This window comes from Pristis pectinata, chromosome 22, assembly GCF_009764475.1.
Source record: "Pristis pectinata isolate sPriPec2 chromosome 22, sPriPec2.1.pri, whole genome shotgun sequence".
Taxonomy (NCBI): domain Eukaryota; kingdom Metazoa; phylum Chordata; class Chondrichthyes; order Rhinopristiformes; family Pristidae; genus Pristis; species Pristis pectinata.
The window spans coordinates 34,260,676-34,283,975 of NC_067426.1; the positions used below are offsets into that span (position 1 = coordinate 34,260,676).

The following is a 23,300-nucleotide window of genomic DNA, read 5'->3' on the forward strand; positions in this document are numbered from 1 at the left end:
GGGGGGGGGGGGGGGGGGGGGGGGGGGGGGGGGGGGGGGGGGGGGGGGGGGGGGGGGGGGGGGGGGGGGGGGGGGGGGGGGGGGGGGGGGGGGGGGGGGGGGGGGGGGGGGGGGGGGGGGGGGGGGGGGGGGGGGGGGGGGGGGGGAGGAAGTAATGGGGCTCTGAAGGCAGAGTATTTAGGCAATAAGACTATACTTGTAGTGAAGGGTGTAACATTCTTCCTTCATTAGACCTCACTGCATAACAAATTCGACAGGTTATAGAAATTACAGAGGACCATTCGGCATACCGTGCAAGTGTGGGTGCTTGCTCCTCAAGTAAGGCATTAGGTATCAAATCAAACCTGTCGGCCCCAGTCATTGTTCATCCCCAGTTCTTCTTCAAATACTTACAGCGGGTGGAAGAGATTGAAGCTGGAGGGAGGAGGTGAGTGCGAGGCTTCAGTTGACTATAGCTTCCACCCTTCAATCTCTGTAAAAGCTGCTCGACTACACTGCAGTTGACTGCCGAACCCCTTCTTTAATTCTCTTATTCACCGGCAGAAATAACTGGAAACTTCTTAAAACAATAGATAAGAGAGTCTCGAGTTCACATAATTTCATTCTTGGAATGTGAGGTTTGTTGTCAATTGCAGTATTTAATAGCCACCTACTGTTGCCTCTTAGTGTGCTGGCGAGTAGTCGTTTGATCCAATGTATACTGTGTGGTGAAAGTTGGGGATCGACTGGTGGAAACTGTGCTCCAGGGAGCCTTGAACATTGACCCCGAACCCCCAAAAGTATTAAGGCTTCAGATCAAACAATGGCAAAAAAAATTGAGAAACAAACCAGAGTACAGGAAGAACATGAAGCACCCTCAAATGTTTACTGTTGGTAAATATAAAATTATCCACTTCATTGACAGGACAGAAAGGCAGCATATTATTTAAATAATGTTAGATTGGAAAATGTTGACGTGCAAAGAATTCTTGTACATCAGTCAATGAAAGCACACGTGGATGCAATGAGGTGTTAAGGCCAGTGATACATTGATCTTCATAGCAAGAGGATTTCAGGACAGGCAAAGGATGCTGCAGTTACACAGGGCCTCAGTGAAACTACACCTGGAGTAGTGTGTTCAGAATTGGTCTCCTTAGCTAAGACAGGATATTACTGCAGAGTGAATGCAACTGATTCCTAGGATGTTGAGACATGAATAAGGAAATCTTTGGTTGACTAAGTTTGTATTCACCTGAGTTTAGAAGAATGGAAGGGGATCTAATTGAAACACAAAGTTTTTACAGGGCTAGGTGGACCGTGCAGATGCTGCTTCCCCATCTGGGGTGGGTTGGGGGGGGTGGGGTGCGGGTCTAGAACGAGAGTCCCAGTCTCAGGATACAGAGCAAGAGATTTAGGACTGAGCTGAAGCATGGCTGTATTGAAAGGTAGAGTGGGCACCAAGGGCCAAATGGCCTGTTTTGCTGAACACAGTCTGGCAGGGCATGTGTGGAGCAAGGGGGAATAAACTCTGAGTAAATTTGCAAAAGTGATGTTTGTGTGGATGCCCGGTAAAAGTGATGTGATGCTGCAGTGGAGGACCTCAAAGGAGGCATGTTTTGAGTGAGTAAACCATTGTACACTTTGGTCCAGTATGGAAAACACCTCAATGTTCACACCACCCCTCAATATGGTGAGTTTTAAATATGGCAACATTATATACACTTGCACATTCTACTTATCCTAAAGCTTTTGGAAAATCCATGCACACAATATTAACAGAACCATTTTCAACAACCCTCACATACCACAAAAAAACTCAATCAAATTAATCAGACAGAATTTGCCTTCAACAAATGGTGACGACTGACATTTATTGGCCATGCCTAGTCAATATCCTGTTTAATTTTAAACAGATTACTGTCTCGAAAAATGTTGTCAGCACCACCTGACCATACCACAGGTGTCAGGCCTGCCCTGGGTCTGTGAATTAGGACTGAGGTGAGAATAATTCGCTCAGCAGCAGACCTTTGGAATTATCAGCCAGAGTGCTCTCACAGCTCAGTTGTTGAGTGTGTTCAAAACTGAGATTTTTGGGCACACTTTCCTGTGTGTCCCAAACCATTGCCTGTTCTATCCCAGACCATCTCCTCCTTCCCCTTCCTTTGCTCTGCATCCCAGACACTGCCCACCGCAGCCCCCGTCCCATCTCCTCACCACATGCCAAAATGCTGACCCCTCTCTTGACCCAGTATCCATTGACTCAGACCCCATCATCAGTCACCACTGGGTTCCTCAGCGCCTCAATCCTCCCCAGCCTCACCTTCCTCCCTCCTCCCCCGTCCCTCTCCCCCCTCCCTCCCCTCCTCCTCCCCCTCCCTCCCTCCTCTCCTCCTCCCCCTCCCCTCCTCCTCCCCCTCCCTCCTCTCCTCCTCCCCCTCGCTCCCTCCTCTCCTCCTCCCCCTCCCTCCTCTCCTCCTCCCCCTCGCTCCCTCCTCTCCTCCTCCCCCTCCCTCCCTCCTCCTCCTCCCCCCTCCCCCTCCTCTCATCCTCCCCCTCCCCTCCTCTCATCCTCCCCTCCTCCTCCTCCCTCTACTCTCCCTCCCCCCTCCCTCTCCCCTCCTCCTCCTCCTCCTCCCCCTCCCTCTACCCCTCCTCCCCTCCCCACTCTCCTCCCTCTCCCACCCTCCCCCCCCTCTCCCCCCTCCCCTCTCTCCCCCCCCTCCCCCCTCCCCTCTCCCCCCCTCCCCCCTCCCCTCTCCCCCCCTCCCCCCCTCCCCTCTCCCCCCTCCCCCACTCCCCTCTCCCCCCCCTCCCCCCCTCCCCTCTCCCCCCCCTCCCCCCCTCCCCTCTCCCCCCCTCCCCTCTCCCCCCCCTCTCCCCCCCTCCCCTCTCCTCCCCCTCTCCCCCCCTCCCCTCTCCCCTCCCCCTCCCTCTCCCCCCCCTCTCCCCCCCTCCCCTCTCCCCCCCCTCCCCCTCCCTCTCCCCTCCTCCTCCTCCTCCTCCCCCTCCCTCTACCCCTCCTCCCCTCCCCACTCTCCTCCCCCCCTCCCCTCCCTCTCCCTCCCCTCTCCCTCCCCTCCCTCCCCTCTCCTCTCCCTCCCCTCCCCTCTCCCCCCCTCCCCTCCCCTCCCCTCTCCCCCCCTCCCCCTCCCCTCTCCCCCCTCTCCCCCCCTCCCCCTCCCCTCTCCCCCCCCCCTCTCCCCCCCCCTCTCCCCCCCTCCCCCTCCCCCTCCCCTCTCCCCCCCTCCCCCTCCCCTCTCCCCCCCTCCCCCCTCCTCCCCTTCCCCCTCCCCCTCCCCTCTCCCCCTCCTCCCCTCTCCCCCCTCCCCCCCTCTCCCCCCCCTCCCCCTCCCCCTCCCCCCCTCTCCCCTCCCCCCCTCCCCCCTCTCCCCCCCTCCCCCCCCTCTCTCCCCCTCCCCCCTCTCCACCCCTCTCCCCACTCTCCCCCCCTCCCCCCTCCCTCCCCCTCCCCCCCTCCCCTCCCCACTCTCCTCCCTCTCCCACCCTCCCCCCCTCTCCCCCCTCCCCTCTCTCCCCCCCCTCCCCCCCTCCCCTCTCCCCTCTCCCCCCCTCCCCTCTCCCCCCCCCTCTCCCCCTCTCCCCCTCTCCCCCCTCCCCTCTCCCCCTCTCCCCCCCTCCCCCTCTCCCCCCTCCCCTCTCCCCCTCTCCCCCCCTCCCCCCCTCCCCCCTCCCCTCTCCCCCCCCTCTCCCCCCCTCTCCCCCCCTCTCCCCCCCCTCTCCCCCCCTCTCCCCCCTCCCCTCTCCCCCCTCCCCTCTCCCCCCCTCCCCCTCCCTCTCCCCCCCTCCCCTCCCCCTCCCCCTCCCTCTCCCCCCCTCCCCTCCCCCTCCTCTCCCCCCCTCCCCTCCCCCCTCCCCCCCTCCCCCCCTCCCCTCTCCCCCCTCCCCCCTCCCCCCTCCCCCCTCCCCCCTCCCCCCTCCCCTCTCCCCCCTCCCCCCTCCCCTCTCCCCCCTCCCCCCCTCCCCTCTCCCCCCTCCCCCCCTCCCCTCTCCCCTCCCCCCTCCCCCCCTCCCCCTCCTCCCCCCTCCCCTCTCCTCCCCTCCTCCCCCTCCCCCTCCCCTCCTCCCCCTCCCCTCCTCCCCCTCCCCCTCCCCTCCTCCCCCTCCCCCTCCCCTCCTCCCCCTCCCCCTCCCCTCCTCCCCCTCCCCTCTCCTCCCCTCCTCCCCCTCCCCTCCTCTCCTCCCCTCTCCTCCCCTCCTCCCCCCCTCCTCCCCCTCCTTTGCCTCATGCCCAAAGCGCCACCCCCCACCGTGCCCCACACTTGGCCCCGCCCCCTCCCAACATAGCCCCGCCCCCACACAGAGCCGCCCTGTGGACCCAGCGCCTGGCCCCGCCCCCTACATCCGGGGCTCCGTCCGCCGCGCCATGGCCGCGCTGCCGCCGCTGGGCCGCTCGGTGCCGCTGGTGGTGATTCTCGGCGCCACCGGCACCGGGAAGTCGCGGCTGGCGCTGGAGATAGGCCGCCGGCTCCGCGGGGAGATCGTCAGCGCCGATTCCATGCAGGTAACGGGGGGAGCGGAGGGAGTAGTGGGGGGGGTCGAGGGGGTAGTGGGGGGTCAGTGGGGGTCGAGGGGGTGGTGGGGGAGGGGGGAGGTCGAGGGGGTAGTGGGGGAGGGGGGAGGTCGAGGGGGTAGTGGGGGGGTCAGTGGGGGAGGGGGGGTCGAGGGGGTGGTGGGGGAGGGGGGAGGTCGAGGGGGTGGTGGGGGAGGGGGGAGGTCGAGGGGGTGGTGGGGGAGGGGGGAGGTCGAGGGGAGGGGGGAGGTCGAGGGGGTAGTGGGGGAGGGGGGAGGTCGAGGGGGTGGTGGGGAAGGGTGGTCGAGGGGGTAGTGGGGGGATCGAGGGGGTAGTGGGGGGGTCAGGGGAGGGGGGGTCGAGGGAGTAGAGGGGGAGGGGAGTCGAGGGAAGAGTGGGGGAGGGAGGGGGTTGAGAGGCATGAGGAGGGTGGGAGTGAGGCGGATGAGGGAGTGTGGGTGGGGGGCTGATGAGCAGTTCGGGATACACCTGGTGCATTAGGAGGGAGTTGAGAATACAAGTCACTCCGAGTTGTTGGGGTGTGTGACTCCGCGGCCTCTGCTGGAGACAGAAATCCTGTGGTCATGGTGAGCATTGGAAGAGGCATAACCTGTGGTTCACAGGTCAACAGCTGGGCTGTGGCTGGAATGGACACGGTGGGTCAGATGGCCTCCTGTGTTGTCAAAAAAGTTACCCCTCACCAACTTTTACCGATGCACCATAGAAAGCATCCTATCTGGATGTATCACAGCTTGGTACGGCAACTGCTCTGCCGAGGACCGCAAGAAGCTGCAGAGAGTTGTGGACACAGCCCTGCACATCACGGACACCAGCCTCCCCTCCTTGGACTCTGTCTTTATCTCTTGTTGTCTCGGTGTAGCAGCCAGCATAATCAAAGACCCCACCCATCCGGGACATTCCCTCTTCTCTCTTCCATTGGGTAGAAGATACAGGTGCTTGAGGGTACATACCACCAGACTTAAGGACAGCTTCTACCCCTATTGAATGGTTCCCTTATACAATGAGATGGACTATGGCCTTACGATCTACCTTGTTGTGACCTTGCACCTTATTGCACTGCACTTTCTCTATAGCTGTGACACTTTACTCTGTTTTTACCTGTACTACATCAATGCACTTTGTACTAACTCAATGTAACTGCACTGTGTAATGAATTGACCTGTATGATCAGTTTGTAAGACAAGCTTTTCACTGTACCTCGGTACAAGTGACAATAGTAAACCAGTACCAATTTCAACAATTCTTCAATTATTGGTAAAGGATTAGAAGGCTTGGATCTTATTTGGGGCTGGAAGGAGTGGAATGATGACCTCGGGTTGTCACAGATGTGAGCTTCAGGAGAGGAGGGAAATGAAGCCGTGAGCTGGCGCTTTGCGGCAATGTTGATACTGGTGATGTGTGTATTACAGGTTTACAAAGGTCTGGACATCATCACAAACAAGGTGACAGCTGAGGAGCAGCGACTTTGCACTCATCACATGATCAGTTTCCTCGATCCCCTGGTCTCCTCTTATTCGGTGGTGGATTTCAGGAATAAGGCGCTGTCCATAATATCCTTCATGCTGTGTGGGCTGAGAGTTGTGATATCATCTGTATGGGAATATATATACTGTAATTTCAGGCCGTATGCTGTGGGAAGTTTACGTAGTACCTTAAATGTAATGAAATACCCATCCAGTTTCTACAATCAAAGAAATTTTGAAAGAAGGTACTGCACTAGGTTATCAAAAGTTTGTGATAAATTTTGAAGGATGTTTAGAAGGAGGCAAGTGGGAAGCTGAGAGGTTTCGAGAGGGAATTCCAGAGAGAGCTTTGGCACTTGGAGGCACAGTTGCCAATGATGCAGCTGTTTGTTTTTTGAAATAGGAATATGCTAGAGTCCACTGATAGAGATAAGTGGAAATGAGGTTTCTTGGGAAAAGATGGGCATAGCAATGGAAGGATTTGAAAACAAGGTGAGGGTTTTAAAATCGTATCATTGGTTTAGGAGTCATTACAGATCAGTGAACACAGGTGATGAAGTTACAGATAGCAGAGTTTTGGTTACAGGCTCATTTGTGGAAGATGGGAGGTCAATGGGAAGAGCTTTGATATAATCACATCTGGAGGTAAGTTAGATGTGGATGAATATCTCAGTAGCAATAAGCTGAGGTGAGGCTGTTTTGTGGATGGAGTTTATTTGGGTGATGGAGCAGATACATGGGTAAGAAACTCCCATTGGGACCATGTACAAAATGTGCCTGTAAACAACCTGAGTCAGCCTCACAGTTGCCAGCGAGATGGAGGAAACTGCTGGGATTCAAAGCACTATGTTCATTTTCCCTTAGTTAAAAGAAAATTCAACATAACAGTTGGGAGTAAGTTTTTGACAGGAAGCAAATGCATTGAGTTTGATTATCTGAATATTTAGTTGCGGGAGGTCTCTGCTCGTCCCGTACCGATGTCAGACAGTGTAATAAATCAGAGACAATGAATGAGGTTAGCAGAGGTACTGGTGAGTGAGGGCTAGATGTTCTCAGAAAGCCAATGTCTATTGAAGGAATGTTCTGTTTTATAAGTATTAGTTCACAAACTAACCTCGGAGAAGTGAAGTCAAGTGGCAAATCAGTCCTCAGTTTAACATCACTCCTGAACAGCAGCAACTCTTGCACATTAGGAGCCCCCTGTGGTTGGCAGGTAGCACTCTGGGCTTCAAGTCAAGGGTCGTGGATTCAAGTCTGCTCTATGTAAATTGACTGCCGTTTTTCCTAAATTGCAGGCATCTACACTTCAAAAAGTACTTCATTATGTGTAAAGCTCTTTGAGATGTCATGAAAGGAATGTGAAAATCTTCTTGTCATAGTGGAATCTCTGGACTAGGGTTTGTAACCACAACATAACTTTATCTGGACTGTTTGTTTCTTCTTCAGCACTGGGTTATTTTAAACATTACAATCTTACACTCGCAACTCCTGGTGTGCTGTGCTTCCTGGGTTTGACAAGAGACCATGGTGCAGATTTGGTCCAATTCTATCTGTGAGTTGAGTCGTGTAGCTTGTATATATTGATTCCAGTCATCAAACTTGAATTGGTGGAACTCTCCATTAACTTTCCATATTGAAGATATCATTGACAGAGAAAAGATCCCGATTATTGTAGGAGGGACCAACTACTACATTGAATCACTGCTGTGGAAAGTGCTGGTGGACACAAAGGTACAGAGAAGGCGATCACTCAGCTTTATAGAGGCTCATCAATCATGAATCGATTGGGGGGGGGGGGGGGGGGGGGAGTGCCAAGTGAAAATACAACATTGAATGTTATGTGACACTGGTGGGAGACTGGTTATCTTAAGCTGCGCCATTGCTCACAGTTAAAAGATAGGGAAATGCAGGGAGAGCAGAGGGTAAATGACAATACAAAATCAAGCCAGGCAACCTTTGTAGGATTGTGTAGCATATTTATTATTTTGTTACACAAAAGCCAAGTAGAATTAGTTGAGACAAATGAATCTGATCTTTTTTTCTATACGTTCAGATACCATATGGAAAATATAGCTCAGTGATCCATTTTAAGGTTTCTTATCAGTTGTTCAATATGCCTTTGAAATGATTGAAGATTTACAGTATATGGGATAGCCAGTACAACATGTAGTGGGCTACTGATGGAATTTCCTTGCGTTATAGTCTTGTATAAGCACTGCAAGGTGGTGTGAGTGAAGCCAAGTAGAGGTGACTAATGGGAATGATTGACACTGCTGAACTCATTGAAGTTTTAAGACTTCAACACTCTGGTTCTTGATCGATGTCCTCACTTTGTGACATTCTCACTGGCTCCCTGCTGTTAGTTAATGTTTGGCATTCATCCACTTGATGGGTTTAATTTGTTCTACTCTCTGTGCTGTAGGAAGGGAATGTTTGCTCTGCCGTAGATGGAACAGTTGTGACTCAAACACCATCGACCGACAGGAAAGAAGAACTGGAAAAACTTGACTTCCAAGAGCTATACACACGACTGGTTCAAGTTGATCCTGAAATGGCAGAAAAATTACACCCACGTGATAAACGGAAAGTGGCAAGGTAGGCTGAATATGAGTGGCATTTATGAGTCCAAATACCACTTATTCATCAGATGTAATTTACCAGGCAATATGTAATTTGATCCAGTACACATCCCATTGGCTTGCTTTTATTGAACTGTGAGGTACGTCCATGGATCAGAGCTGACATGGGAGACATACAATACCAGATGGAGTGTCAGGTGTGACTCGAGTTGGAAGCTTGGATTCGAGCTCTACTTCAGAGGCTTGAGGACATACTCCACTGGAGTGGCAGGCAGGATTATTCAGGAGAATAGCTGACAGAGGTGCCGTCTTTTGGATGAAACGTTATGTTGGGTAGATATAAAAGAGTTGAGGAGTTCCCCTTTGGACTTGATCAGCACCAAATCAGTCACCAAAATAGTCGTCATCACGTAGTTATTTGTGCAACCTTTATTACAACCGAGACTAGAAGTTTGTATTCAGTTGTAATCTGCTTTGAGATGTGCTGAGATCATGAAAGGATGTTAACCTAATGCCTGTCTACTTGGCACAATTGAATTAAGGGAACTGCTTAGGTAGAGGGCATATCAGCAATATTCTTGGGTCAGTGGCCCAACCTTTGAAAATTGGTAGCTCCTTGAAATAGGAATGGAGTAGGGCATAGTCACAGCTTCTTGCTGTGCACTCTGGGTCGTCTTGACCGAAATGAAATGAAGTATCATTATCTGTGCAAAAATCAATAAAAGCACAACCCTAACAGAGAATGAGTAGGCTGCTGTTGGAAATGTGTGCTGAAGGTTAGGAGATATGACAGCTAATACTTGTGGTTTCTCAAAAAGAAGCAGCAGTAACCTTCGATGGTGTGGATGAAGGTGATTGTTTTACTGGAAAATCTGGTCATAAGATTATAAATGTTTGTGACAGTCCCTTTATTTAAAAAGAAGTCTTCATGTGGCTCTGTCTGCAATGACCACCATTAATTTCCCAACTATTATTTTTATTATTTGCTCTTGAGTTGATGATGTACATTTTCTTTGAATTGTCATGAAGGTACTTCTATAGCATTGTTTGGCCGAAGTCTAATTTTTACCCCATCTTTAAGAGGGAGTGGTCATATATTTTCCAAGTCAGAATGGTATACAAGTTGGGTAGTACTCTGACTTAGTGCCACCCTTCTGGTGGAGGCTGTGGGTTTTGGGGAGATTATTCAAAGAGTCTAGGCTAGTTGTCCAGTGCACCCTGTAGATAATGCACACTGCAGCCAAGGCTGTGGCATTAATGTTGAGAATGTGACTGCTCTGTCCTGCTAGGTGTTTAGCTTCATGAGCGACATGCTTAGGCAGCCTTGGTCTGTGTAGATGGGTTCCCTTCCATGTCCAGATGCAGGAGTTATGCATGTTGGCGTTAAGATTCAGGGTTAAGGGAACATATCAAAGAATAAACTCCTGTCTACTGGTCTTCCATAATCTTCACTCTTATCCAGGCCTATGGCTAGAGTACTCTGTCCCTCAAGGAAATTAAGATCACTGTCACACTGAACTTTCTAGCATCTCGATCAATCCAGCAAGCAGTGATTGATCTATGCTGTATTTGTTTGCTGTTAACTGCAGCTTTAGATCACTGATATTTTCCAAGGTTAGAGAACTTTTCCTTCAGTGGTGGCCATTGGGTTGTGTGGGCATGTAGATTTGCCAGCATTGAGGCTCTACCTTTGTCTCTCAAAATGGAAACGTGCTCCATTGACTATGGTACACAAGTTTTGTCATGAACTGGCACGTGAATGTGTTCCACCTTGAGTGTGGGAATGGCTCACGGTTGACTCTAAGGGGACTCTTGATGTCGAGAGTTTGGAGATGGACTCCTCCACTGAAATACTTGAATGACCTTGAAGAAGAATGGAGAGAAACCTTTTACTGAATGGCTCCCAATGACCAAACAATCTCATTTCTGGTGAGGCTGCTGTTTTGTGAGGCAGGCTAGATTATGCATTATGTTTTCTTCCCAAATGTAACTATCAGTATAGTCCTCTAGTAAATTAATATGTGATCTCTCCCATTAGGGATGCTGTAGGTTAGCTTTCCTTTGTCTCTGGCCTGATTGTTGGCTGCTGGTGCCAATTATGTCTCCATGTGAATGGGCCCCTTCAACACACCTGGTGTTTGATCTGGCTCATTATGATGTTAGGTGCAATAGTGTGGTCCTTCACTCCTTTGTTCTTCGGCTGTTCTTTCTGGTTGCACGGAGAGAGGTGGTAGGACTGTGGGTCTCTCCTGAAAGCCTGATGTGATAAAGGCAAAAAAAAAAGGAGCAACGTGAGTGGTTTCTGAGGGACTTTGGGTGTGACTGTTAAAGGCAACGCAAGTGAAGACTGCTTCCGAGCCTTAAAGCTCACATCTTCACTTTGTAGAACTCCTTATGGCAATGTTCTGGATGTCCATTTGTGAGAATAACTCAGAGGCTGCCCCTTCAGTTCAATCTTCAGGAAGGCCTCCTGGGCACCCTAGTGCAAAGACTTCCTTCTCCCCTCCACCACCTCTCCATTGTCTGGTAAAACAGTGGTGGTGGTGGAGAATGTGGACACTCATTCTCCCTTGTATTGCCTCCAGCTAGAAAATGATCAGGTCACAACGTGCGTGATAGTGCTGTGGCTCATGGTGATCTGGAGGTGTGACGTCAACAAATGCAGAAAGTGCCAGCAGTTGCTATTTAATTGTCTAGGATTTCAATCCTCCAACTTTAACAAGGCAAGTTATCTGAGCCAAACACTTTTTTTAAATGCATATTCTGTGAATATTTCTGTAAGACTAAAGTGCATCGTTATGATAGAGCGTAGCTGATTGGTGATATTGTAAATCCAGTGCTGAGGAAGAGTTACTGTAAGGTGCTACACTGGAAGTTATTGAATGTGAGGTCGTCCATTTTGGAAGGGAAAATAGAAGATCAGATTATTATTTAAATAGTGAAAGATTGCAGCATGCTTGTGCATGAATCACAAAAGGTTGGTTTACAGGTGCAACAGGTTATCAAGAAGTCAAATGGAATGTTGGCCTTCATTGCTGCAGGGATTGAAGAGCAGGGAGGTTATGCTGCAACTGTACAGGGTACTGGTGAGGCCGCACCTGGAGTACTGCCTGCAGTTCTGGTGTCCTTACTTGAGGAAACATACTGGCTTTGAAGGCGGTGCCGAGGATGTTCACCAGGTTGATTCTGGAGAAGAGGGGGTTAGGCTGTGAGGAAAGATTGTGTTGCCTGAGACTATACTTGCTGGAATTCATGAGAATGAGAGGGGATTTTATAGAAACCTATAAAATTATGAAAGGGATAGATAAAATAGAGGCAGGAAGCTTGTTTCCACTGGCAGGTGAGACTAGAATTAGGGGACATGGCTTCAAGATTTGGGGGAATAGATTTAGGATGGAGATGAGGAGAAACTGCTTTTCTCAGAGAGTAGTGAATCTGTGGAATTCTCTGCCCAGGGAAACAGAGGCTACCTCATTAAATATATTTAAGACACAGATAAATTTTTGCATAGTAGGGGAATTAAGGGTTATGGGGAAAAGGCAGATAGGTGGATCTGAGTCCACTGCCAGATCAGCCATGATCTTATTGAATGGCAGAGCAGGCTCAATGGGCCAGATGGCCTACTAACACTGCCTGACTTGCTGAGTTCCTCCAGCACTTTTTGTGTATTGCTCCAGATTCCAGCATCTCCAGAATTTCTTGTCTCGGTCCTGCTCCTATTTCTTATGTTCTTAATTATTACCTTGCACAGTGACTGGGGACTTGTCTTTAGCTCACTATTTCCAGTCAACACCGGATCAGTGGACACAACCTGGCACACGCAGCCAAGTTATTATCAGTCTGGCATTTGAAAGCTAAAGGAAATGTTGAATTTGTGGTGGAGAAGCTGGCATTTGGTTCACTTGGACTGTGCTGGTGTTTTAAGTTCCTATGAGCCCCAATTAGTCCTATCAACATATCCATTTCTTTCTACTTTGTCTAGTGGTATTTGCCTCAGGGTAGAGACCTCCACACTTTAACTATGTAAGATATGGAATTGTCCTTGAATTCTTTCTTGTACTTTAATATCACCTACCATTAGATTCCATTGATAGTGAAGATGCTTTAACAGTTCGTGGTATATCCCGGTTGTGGGATATAACAGGTCGCGTGTTTGTTGTTGTGGCCTGACTATCAGTACTTCGCTAACGCAGGTTTTCCTTAAACAGGAGCCTGCAGGTCTACGAGGAGACTGGAATTCCCCACAGCAAGCTTCTACTGCAGCAGCGGGAAGAGGTGGGGGGAGGTCCCCTTGGTGGTGCTTTGCGCTTTCCACAGCCCTGTATTTTCTGGCTACATGCTGACCTTCCAGGTAAGAGAGAGTGTGAATAAGCAAATCTGTTTGATCTCATTAATGTTATAAGAATCGCAGGGTTGGTACGACCTCCCCAACTCCCCCCGTTGGTACAACCTCCCCAATTCCCCTCGGTAGTGGGGATGGATAGGAGCTTCTCTATCCTATGTTGGCACTTACCATTAGTTTAATGATGTGGGCTTCAGCTGTGGAGGTGAGCAGGCTTCATATTCAAATCAGCTGCTTGTGTTGCAGTGCATCATGGACAGCACCTGAGGTCGGGATTGAACCTGGTTCCTTGGAACTGTGAGGCAATTGAAGCATAACCTCCCTATACTCTGCATTCAATTCTGCTAGCAGTAAACAATGACTTTCCTGTTTCCTGTTTACCTGCTGCACCTGCCTACTACCTACTAGCCATTGGTAAATCCTGCCTAGTAACACCTAGATCTCTCTGAATTTCAGAGCTTTGCAATTTCTCACTACTTATAGATATCATGCTTATTTATTATCTTGCCACAATAGACAATTTCACATTTTCCCACATTTTACTTTAGCTTATTTTATTCCAGATTTACTTACTTACCCAAATATAAATTCCACAGCTACTTTGTTTGGATTCAAACTAATGTCTCTATTATCAATAGTCCAGACCTCCAGACACTCATCTGGTAATTTAGCCATTATGTTACTATACCCATGCAGTGTGCCAGAGCTTTGGAATCTTGATAGTGTAAATATGTGTATAAATTAAAAATGAGCAGGTGTACTGTGAACTCTATTCTCTGAATCTATGAAGCGGCACTGTGAAGGTTTTGCTTGGGATGTTTGCCGATCTGATCAGAAACATTTCGCCTACTTCTCATGCTAAATTTGTTTCTTGCCTTTCATCTCTCTGGTAGAATGTCTTCTAAACGCTTGATGTAAAAATCTGTTAAGTTTTAATGAACAATACATTCAGGCTTTTAGCATTAAAAGATTGCTGTCTTCTTATAACCCATTCAACACCTTGGGCTGTATGGCATTGTCAATGACTGAAATTTCAATAGTCTATTCTATCAGCCATGCATTCAGTCAACCTGTCTATGTCCTGTTGAAACATCTCAGCATCTCTTCACAGCCTGCACTGCCTGCTAGCTAGGTGTCATTAGCAAACTCCGAAATCCCTTCATCCAAATTCCTTGCTTTTGATTGTGAACATCTTGGGCCCCAGTGCCCCACTAGTCACAGTCTCTCAACCTGAAAATGACCAGTTTATTCCTATTTACTTTCCTCTCTAACCAAAAATCAGTTCACACTAGTATAGTATTCCTAATCCTATGTTCTAATTTTGTTCAATGATCTCTTCTGTGGCAATTTATAACAGACATTTAAATCCAAGTACACCATCCACTCGTTCCCCTGATCTGTTATGCTACTTACAATCTCACAAAAGCCCAGTAAATGGAAAAGGAAGGGTTAGTAAAAGATGATAGTCAGCAATAACTACATTGGCTCAGAGGATCAAGATGTAGAATCAGTCTGGGTGCAGCTATAAAACCCCGAGATGGAAAACATGTGTTGTCTGTAGGTCTTCCAACAGTAGTGATAATGTCAGGGATGGCAGCGAAGTCGTAGAGTTGTACAACACACCTTTTTGCCCATCTACACTACTCCCATTTGCCAGCATTAGGTCCTTATCCTTCTATGCCTTGCCTAGTCAAGTGTCTATCTAAATATCTCTTAAAATCCCCTTTAAAACTTCTTCCTCTCACCTTAAACACCTTCAAGAGAATCAGATTTATTATCATTGACTTGTATGACATGAAATGTGTTGTTTTGTGGCAGCAGTACAGTGCAAAGACATAAAATTACTATAAATCACAAAAATAAATATATAAAGTAGGAAATAATGAGGTAGTGTTCATGGACTGTTCAGAAATCTGATGGCAGATGGGAAGAAGCTGTTTCTGAATTATTGAGTGTGGGTCTTCAGGCTCCTGTACCACCACCTTATTGATCCCCTACCATGGGAAAAAGATTCTAGCTACCTACTGTACCTACGCTCACCAATTATAACTCCTAGTTTGTTCCTGTTGCTTTTCTTAATGATAACCCTGGCTACTTTCCAGTCCTCTGGGGCCTTGCCTGCGGCTTGAGGATACAAAGATCTCTGTCAAGGCCCCAGCAATCTCCTCTCTTGCCTCCCTAAATAATCTGGAATAGATCCCAACAGGCCCTGGGGATTTATCGACCTCAATGTTTTTCAAGAGGTTCAATATCTCCTCCTTGGTATCAACATAACCTAGAATATCAACACACCCCTCCCTGATCTCACCATCCTCCTTGTCCTTCTCATGGTCAATACTGATGCAAAGTACTCATTTTAGTATCTTGTTCGCTTCCTCTAGCTCCAGGGATAAATTTCCTCCTCTGTCCTTGAATGGTCCTACCCCTTCCCCAGCTATCCTCTTGTTGTAACGTATGTTTAAAATCCCTTTGGAGGTGTCCTTAGCAAGTGGGATTAAGGAAGTTTCATAACCCCTTTTAGCCCTCCTGATTCCCCATTTTTTCTTTCCTACTTCCTTTATATTCAAGGGTCCTGACCGATTTCATCTTCCTACCCTTGCGTATACTTTTTCTTTTAGATTAAAATTACAGCATTTCTCATCATCCAAGGTTTCTGAACCTCACCATCCTTGTTTGTCTTCCTCACAGGAAGATGTTGGTCCTGAATTCTGACCAGCTGGTCTTTGAATGACTCCCACATCAGATGTGAACTTATTAGATAACAGCCACTCCAAATCTACTCTCCCCAGTTTCTGTCTAATATTGTTGTAATTCGCCTTTTCCCAATTTAGCATAGAGTTGGAGTTAGACTGCACTTGGAGTATTGTGTGCACTTCTGGTCGCCACAGTATAGGAAGGATATGGTTGCACTGGAGAGAGTGCAGAGGAGAGTCACCAGGGTGTTGCCTGGATTGGACAACCTTGATTGTGGGAGGAGATTGGATAGTCTGGGCTTGTTTTCCCTGGACTGCTAAAGGTATATAAAATTGTAAGAGGCATTGATGCAGTAGGTAGTTAGAATCTTTATCCCATGGTAAAGGTATTAACAGGAAGCTGGTACAGGAACTATGTAGGTTAGCAAGTCATGTTGCAGCTGTATAAAACTTTAAGGCCACATTTGGAGTATTGTGTGCAGTTCTGGTTGCTGCATTAACCTGGGAAGGATGTGGAGGCTTCGGAGAGGGTGCAGAAGAAGTTGACCAGGATGTTGCCTGGATTAGAGAGGATTAGCTATAAAGAGAGGTTGGACAACTTGGATCATTTTCTCTGAAGCTTCAGAGGCAGAGGGGTGACCTGATAGAATTTTGTGAAGCATAGTTAGGGTAGATATGTCAAATACTAAGAGGTCATAGGTGAGAGGAGGAAAGTTTAAAGGAGATTAATGAGGCAAGTTTTTTTTTACACAGAGTAGTAGGTGTCTGGAATATGCTGCCAAAGGAGGTGATGGAAGCAGATCTGATGCAATGTTTAAGAGGCACATGAACAGGCAAGGAAGAGAAGGATATAGACCACGTGCAGACAGATAGGATTAGTTTGACATCATGGTCAGCACTGACATTGTGGTCAGAAGAGCCTGTTCCTGTGCTATACTATTCTGTTTTCTATGTTATAGGTTCCATGTTCTAAGCCCTCACCAGTGAAGGCAAGCATGCATACAACCCTATCTTCCTGTGTTGCCACTCTCAGGGAACTATGGACTTGAACCTCAAGGACCCTCTGTTCATCACCATTCCTTGCTGCCATACCATTAACTGTATATGTCTTATCCCTATTTGACTTCTCAAAGTGGAGATGCATGTGACAAGGGTACTACAGTAATCATGTGACTTTAATCTGCATATATAAACCAGATTAGCAATGACACCATGCAGCTATACACCTGGAGTGTGTAAGGGATGTTTTTTTGTTTGGACAATTACATTGACAAGCCATTTCAGAACAGGTTATTCTAGACTGGGTATTTGTACTGAGAAGGAATTGTTAATCTTGTTGTGCAGGAGATAGGAATTTCTTCAGCCAGAGGGTGGTGAATCTGCGGAATTTGTTGCAACAGAGGACTGTGGAGGCCAAGTCATTGGGTGTATTTAAGGCAGAGATTGATAGGTTCTTGATTGGTAAGGGGGTTAAGGTTATGGGGAGAAGGTGGGAGAATGGGGTTGAAAAAAATTCAGCCTTGATTGAATGGTGGAGCAGACTCGATGGGCAGAATGGCCTAATTCTGCTCTTCTATCTTATGGTCCCTTTTGGGAAGGCTGATCATAACACTTGGTGTTATGATAGATTATCATGATAGAAAGTGAAGTAGTTCAATCTGAATCTTTGGTTCTATATTTAAACAAGAAACTGCAGAGATACGAAGAATTAGGCGGCTGTGATAAATTGGGGAAGTTCATTAAAAAATCATGATGGTGTCTAATGTTTAAAGAATGAGCGCAGGAACTACAACAGAAATGTATTCCCTTCCAGTACAAGAACACAAGGAAATCCAACACACTCATTGCTAACTAAAGAAATTATAGATGGTATTAGATCCAAAGAAGTGTCAAATGAAGTTGCCAGAAAAGTTAACAAGACTGACAATTGGGCGCAATTTAGAATTCAACAAAAAAGGATCAATAGATTAGGGAGCAAAGGTAGAGTGTAAGAGTAAATTTGCAAAGAACATAAAAGCAGATTGTCAAAGCCTGTAATGTATAAAGATAAGTGAAGAGAAATGGAGGTTCCTTACTGTCAGAAACGGGAAAATTTATAATGGGGAACAAAGAAATGGTAAAGCAATTAAACAAAAATTTTGATTCTGTTGTCAAGAAAGAGGACCCAAATAAATTTGCAGAAATGTTAGGAAATCAAGAGTCCAGTGGAAGGGAGGAATTTAAGGAAATTATCATTAATTAAAAAATAATGCTGGAGAAAATAATGGCACTGGAAGGTGATAAATCCCTGGGACCCGATAATCTCCATCCTAGAGCACTGAATGAGGTAGCCATAGAAATGGTGGTGGTCACCTTCCAAAATTCCATAACTTACGGAACGGTTCATGCAGATTAGAGAATGGTTAATATCCCCCCACAGGAGGGAGAATGAAAACTGGGAGCTGTAGACTAGTTAGCCTAATGTCTTTACCAGGAAATTGGTAGTGTACAATAGAGGATGTGACAATAGGACACTTAGAAATTATAAATGTTAGACAAAGCTAATATGGGTTTATGATAGTGAAATTATGTTTAACAAATTCACTGGAGTTTTTGGAGGATGCAACTGGTAGAATAACTGGGGCAGAGCTGGTGAATTTGGTTTACTTGCATTTTCAGAAGGCCTTGATCAAATCCAACATAAGTTATTAAAGCACGTAAGACTGGTAGTAATATACTGGCAATGATTTAAAATTGGTCGACAGACAGGAAACAGAGTGGAAATAAGTGAGTCTTTATCGGGGTGGCAGGTAGTGATGAGCAGGGTACCCAGGGATCAGAGCTTGGGCCCCAGTCATACCCTACATGTATCAATGATTTGGATAAGGACACAAAGTGTAATATTTCTAAATTTGCCTGCAACATGTAACTGGGTGGGATTGTACATTGTTAGAAGAATGCAGAAGTTTCAAGGTGATTTCGACAAGTTAAATGAGTGGGAAAATACATGGTGGATGCAATGTCACCTGGAAAAATGTGAAATTATCCACTTTAGTCAGAAAGAAAAAAAAGGCACAGTATTACTAAGTAGTGTTAGATTGGGATTGGTATCTCTTCTATACCGGTCAATGAAACAAAGTATGCAGATGCAGAAAACATTTAAGTCAAGTGGTGTGTTGGCCTTCATTGCAAGGGGGTTTTATTACAGGAGCAGGGATGTCTTGCTGCAATTATACAGGGCCTTGGTGACATCACACCTGGATGTTGTGTTGACAAGGCTTGTAGTCATTTGAGTTTAGGAAGAAAAGGGAGATCTAATTGGAATATTTGACAAGGCTCGGCAGGTTGGATGCTTGGAGAATGTTTCCCCTGGCTGATGGTCTAGAACAGGGGTCGCAGTCTCAGGATTTAGGATTAAGGTGAGGAAAAAGGTCTTCACCCAGAGGGTGGAAACCTTTAGGAATTTTCTGCCACATAAGACTGTGGAGGTCAAGTCGCTGAATGTACTTGAGCTCTCTAGATCTCCAGGTGCAAAGGGGAGAGAGCAGGAATGTGGTATTGAGATGGACGACCAGCCATTGAATGGTATAACAGGTGGAAGGGCTGAATGGTCTACATTTCATGTTTTTTTTCCATGTTTGTATTTATCCAGTGTGATTTCTCTCTCATAAGTCCATGCTGATGCTGCCCAATTTTATTATTTTCTAAGTGCCTGGTTACCACTTCCTTGTTCTATCATTTCCTCAACTACCCGAGTCAGGCTAGCTGATTTGCAATTCCTGGTTTTTCTCTCTCCCTTCTGTCTTAAGTGGTGGCATTACATTTCAGTACCTTCCAGTCTTTGGGAACCTTTCTAGAGTCTGGAATTTTGGTAGCTGACAACTAATAGATCTACTATCTGCATTGCTGCCACTTTCAAAACCCTTGGTATTCAGGCCATTTTTGTTCCCATTTATTTCTCCAGTATTGTTACCTAACTCGTGCTAATTTCCTTCAGATCTTCATTTCTGCTCGAACTAATGTTTTCAATTTTTCTCCAGAAGGTTTTGTCTTCCACGAAGGCAGACACAAAATGTTGGTTTAATTTCTCTGCTACTTATTCACCAGTATAATTACTTCTGTCTCCATCTGTGAGAGACCTACATTAACTTTTACTGATTTTTTTTTCCCTTTTTATTTATCTGTAGAAGTTTTTTAGTCTTTTTATATTTTCAGTAGATTACTCTTGTGTTCTACTTTTCCTTGTCAACTTCTTGCTCCTCCTTTGCTGAAATCAAATGTTCTCAATTCTCAGACACAGTGCTTCTTTTTGTCAACATTACAAACCTTTTCCTTTGATTAAAGGAAAAAGTTTATAGTGTGGCGACTCACCGTCTAGTCGGGCGAATCGGCTCGGCAGTCGGGTCGCGCGGCGTCGGAGCGACGAGGCCCAAGATGGCGGCGGGCCTCGTCTTTCTGAGCGACGGGGAGAACCCGCGCGCGGGAAAGTCCTGATGACGTAGGACTTACGTCATTGCTGGTTGTTTTGGGCGGGAACATTCTCCCTTAAAGGGCCCGCGCAAGGCGGGAAAATAAACCAGTTCTGTTTGGCAATCCTCCGAGTAGAGTCTTGTTTTATTCCGCGGTAGCAACCGCTACAGTAGTATCAAAAAGAGCAGTCTGCCTGAGAATAGGGAAGATTTGAGATCTTTAACTTTGGTTAGCCATTTTGGGACTAATTTTCGGACTGGGTTTTTGAGTTTTAAGAAATTTAAATTTGCTGCAAATCATATTCTAATTGAAATATTAGCCATTACACATTTACTGTCGTACCTTTTCATGTAGCTTCCCCGTCTAATGTAGCAACTCATACCGCATGCCTTTGTAATTTCCATTTAGATTTAAGACTCTGGTTATAGACAGTATTAAATCACTTTCAATCTTTATATAAAATTAATCACATTATCGTCACTCTTACTTTAAGACCCCCACCCTATTAATTAACCCTTTCTCGTTGCACATTACTAGGTCCAAATATCCTGTTCCGTCGTTGGTTCCTCAAGGTACTGATCCAGAAACTATCACTTATACACCCCATGGATCCATATTCCATGCTATTACTACTAATTTGGTTTGTCCAGTCTATATGTAGGTTAATGTTCCCTGTTCCATGTACATCTATTTCTTGATAAGTGATATGACGACATTACTCTTTGGGTCTATATACAAATCCCACCAATGTTTTCTGCCCCTTGCTGTTTCTCAGCTCCACTCAGATCGATTCTACTATTTCTTTTTCTGAGCCGAGATCTTCTCTACTGCCTTCCTCCATCCTTTGTTATCAGGGCTACTCATTTTCCGCTTTGCCTCCCTTATAAAAGTGATGTGTTGGGGAAGATTTAATTCCCAACCTTGATTACTTTGCAACTGTATCTCTGCAATGGCTATTAGTTCCTACCCATTTATTGTTGTTTGTGCCATTAATTGTTCTGAATGCTGTACATTCAGACAAAGAGTCTTCAGTTTTGCCTTTTTACCATTTTCCTTGTTCTGACACTAATTGGATTCAAACTTTAATGTTTATATGCTCCATGCCCTTTGTGACACTGATTATCACTGCCTGTTTTGTTACTCTGCACCATCACCTTGTTCTTTCTCTTTAACTTTCTAAATTTTCCTTGCAGTACCCAACCTTCCCAGCTATTTAGTTTGTAGTGTATGTAAAGCCCGAGTTAGCTTATTTGTTAGGAAACTGGTCCCAGCTAATTCATGTGCAGCACATTCCAATAGCGCCCACTTTCCTCTGTAATGGTGCTGGGGCTCCATGAATTAATACCCATTTCTCAGATAGTAATCTTCAAGTCATGTGTCCAACTCTCTGATCTTGCTGACTCTGTGCTAAATTGTGCATGAACCCAGGTCGAGAGACGATTACATTCTTAATTGTGCTTTTTTGTTTGGACCCTGGCCTGCTCATACTCCTTTAGCAGCACCACCGCCTTTACCTTTTCCCACATGGACCATAACAATTAAATCTTTCTTCGCCCACTCTACCTGTTCTCCAGCCCAAAGGTGATGCTATTAAGTGGTACCAGACTGGCAACAAGGCCTTTAAGATTATTCATGTATGACTATCATGTTCCTTTTTACTCTCCCAGCTCGAATGGTCCCCGTACCATGAAGCTGTGGTCCATTTTGTCTTTCCTGCAGTCTTTGATCTTGTTCACACAGTGCCTGGTCTAAAGCTCCTCCTATGCTACTCTCAGGGTGCCCACACCTTACCTCACTTGAAGTCGCACCCCCCTGTCCCTCTTGACTTCAGATTCTGCAGTACTTATTCTCAGGGATGTGACTGCCTCCTGGAACAAAGTGTCGTGCTAACCTTTCTCCTCCCTGATGCATCAATTAGTCTGAATCATGGATCACACCCCATCAATTCCTGAGCTGAAGTTCCTCAAGCTGCAGGTGCTAGCTGCATGGATCATACAAGCTACCATCAGCTCCCATTACTGACGCTGTGTCATATTGCTGCCCTAACACACTTGCCTTAATTTAATGAATTACCTGTTCCAGATATAAAGCTGCACTCTTTCTCTTTCTCACCAAATCCCGCAGTCTTGTAGACCTTTCACTCAGTGGGCAGTGTGCAAAAACACATTGTGTTTCAGCAGAACCTGCATTTTTCCCACACACTTGGAGTCAGTTGAGCTCAGTTAACCACTTGTAGCTGGTTATATAATTATTCAGTCAGCTATTTACTCATCACTTAGTTATTAAATTGGCTTGTAGTTTTCATTTGCAGTGGTCCACAAGAATAGAGTTCAATTGAACAACTATTTAAAATGAAATTACCTCTTTTCACTGAAGTCCTCACTGCACAAAATGCAAAGAGGGAAGTGTAGAGCGCAAAATTACTTATTACTAGGCAATAAGCTATTAAATGTTGTCGAAATTGTGCCCAAGAGGAGGCTAAGTTGCAGAATCTCATACCTCAGTTGTTTGGCCAATCATGCTATCGTTTGAAAGGAGCTATCTAATCAGTCCCAGTCAGCTTGAAAACGTCTTCTAACCTTGTAAACTTTCTCTCTTGAAGTATTTCAAACTTCAAGCCTAATCCTGTTTAGAACCACACCTTCCCTTCAGCCAATGAGTTCTACATTGCAGGCTGGTAAGAGACATGAAAAAGCGTATTGCTGAGAATTGGGTGGTCAGTAGTTTGTTAGGAGGAGATTGAAAAGACAGCTGTATTTTGTGGGGGTAGATCTGCTGAGTGTTGTGTAGTGTGAGGGTGCTGGGGATAGGCAGGGCAGTGAGTGAATGGAAGACTTAGTTGAGAGGATGGCTTTGATTTGCTAATAAACAAGTCTATGTGAATTCCCCATATCTGGGACCAGTGATGAGCATGGGGAGAAGCAGATGATGGTTGGATGATGAAGCTGAGAAAGTTGGAAGTCCCTTGTCCTGAGTATTAGAGGACATGGACTTAGGGAGAAATGGAAGTGTTTGAGGTGGGATTTCTTGATTTAGCAGAGTTTGAGGTCATAAAGTTCAGATGTGTTTGTATAGATCTGGAGCTGGCTGTGATTAACATGAGCCTAGAAATGAAACATTTTATCTGTCACTCAATAACTTGCTGCAAAATTAAGGCAGGCATGGCAGGACAGAGATGTGTCACCGCTTCAGTAAATGGGAGTGATCCACACAGTATGCACCTGCATCTGTAGGAACTTCAGC

General features: G+C 46.6%; 1 protein-coding gene across 6 annotated transcripts in view; it reads left to right on the forward strand.

The window, feature by feature from the left end:
- Positions 1–4,354: 4,354 nt before the first annotated feature.
- Positions 4,355–23,300, forward strand: part of trit1 (tRNA isopentenyltransferase 1) — a 49,568-nt gene continuing 30,622 nt past the window's right edge. For 2 of the 6 annotated variants that reach the window (XR_007957981.1, XM_052036230.1), the window contains exons 1-5: positions 4,355–4,501; positions 5,941–6,081; positions 7,627–7,725; positions 8,417–8,589; positions 12,782–12,924. Coding sequence is in view for 5 of the 6 variants with exons in the window: in XM_052036230.1 (XP_051892190.1) it covers positions 4,364–4,501; positions 5,941–6,081; positions 7,627–7,725; positions 8,417–8,589; positions 12,782–12,924 (694 nt within the window). In the remaining variant the exon portion in view is untranslated. Of the gene's footprint in view, positions 4,502–5,940; positions 6,240–7,289; positions 7,547–7,626; positions 7,726–8,416; positions 8,590–12,781; positions 12,925–23,300 lie in introns of those variants that run through there. The other 4 variants (XM_052036234.1, XM_052036232.1, XM_052036233.1 and 1 more) reach the window with 4 other exon arrangements.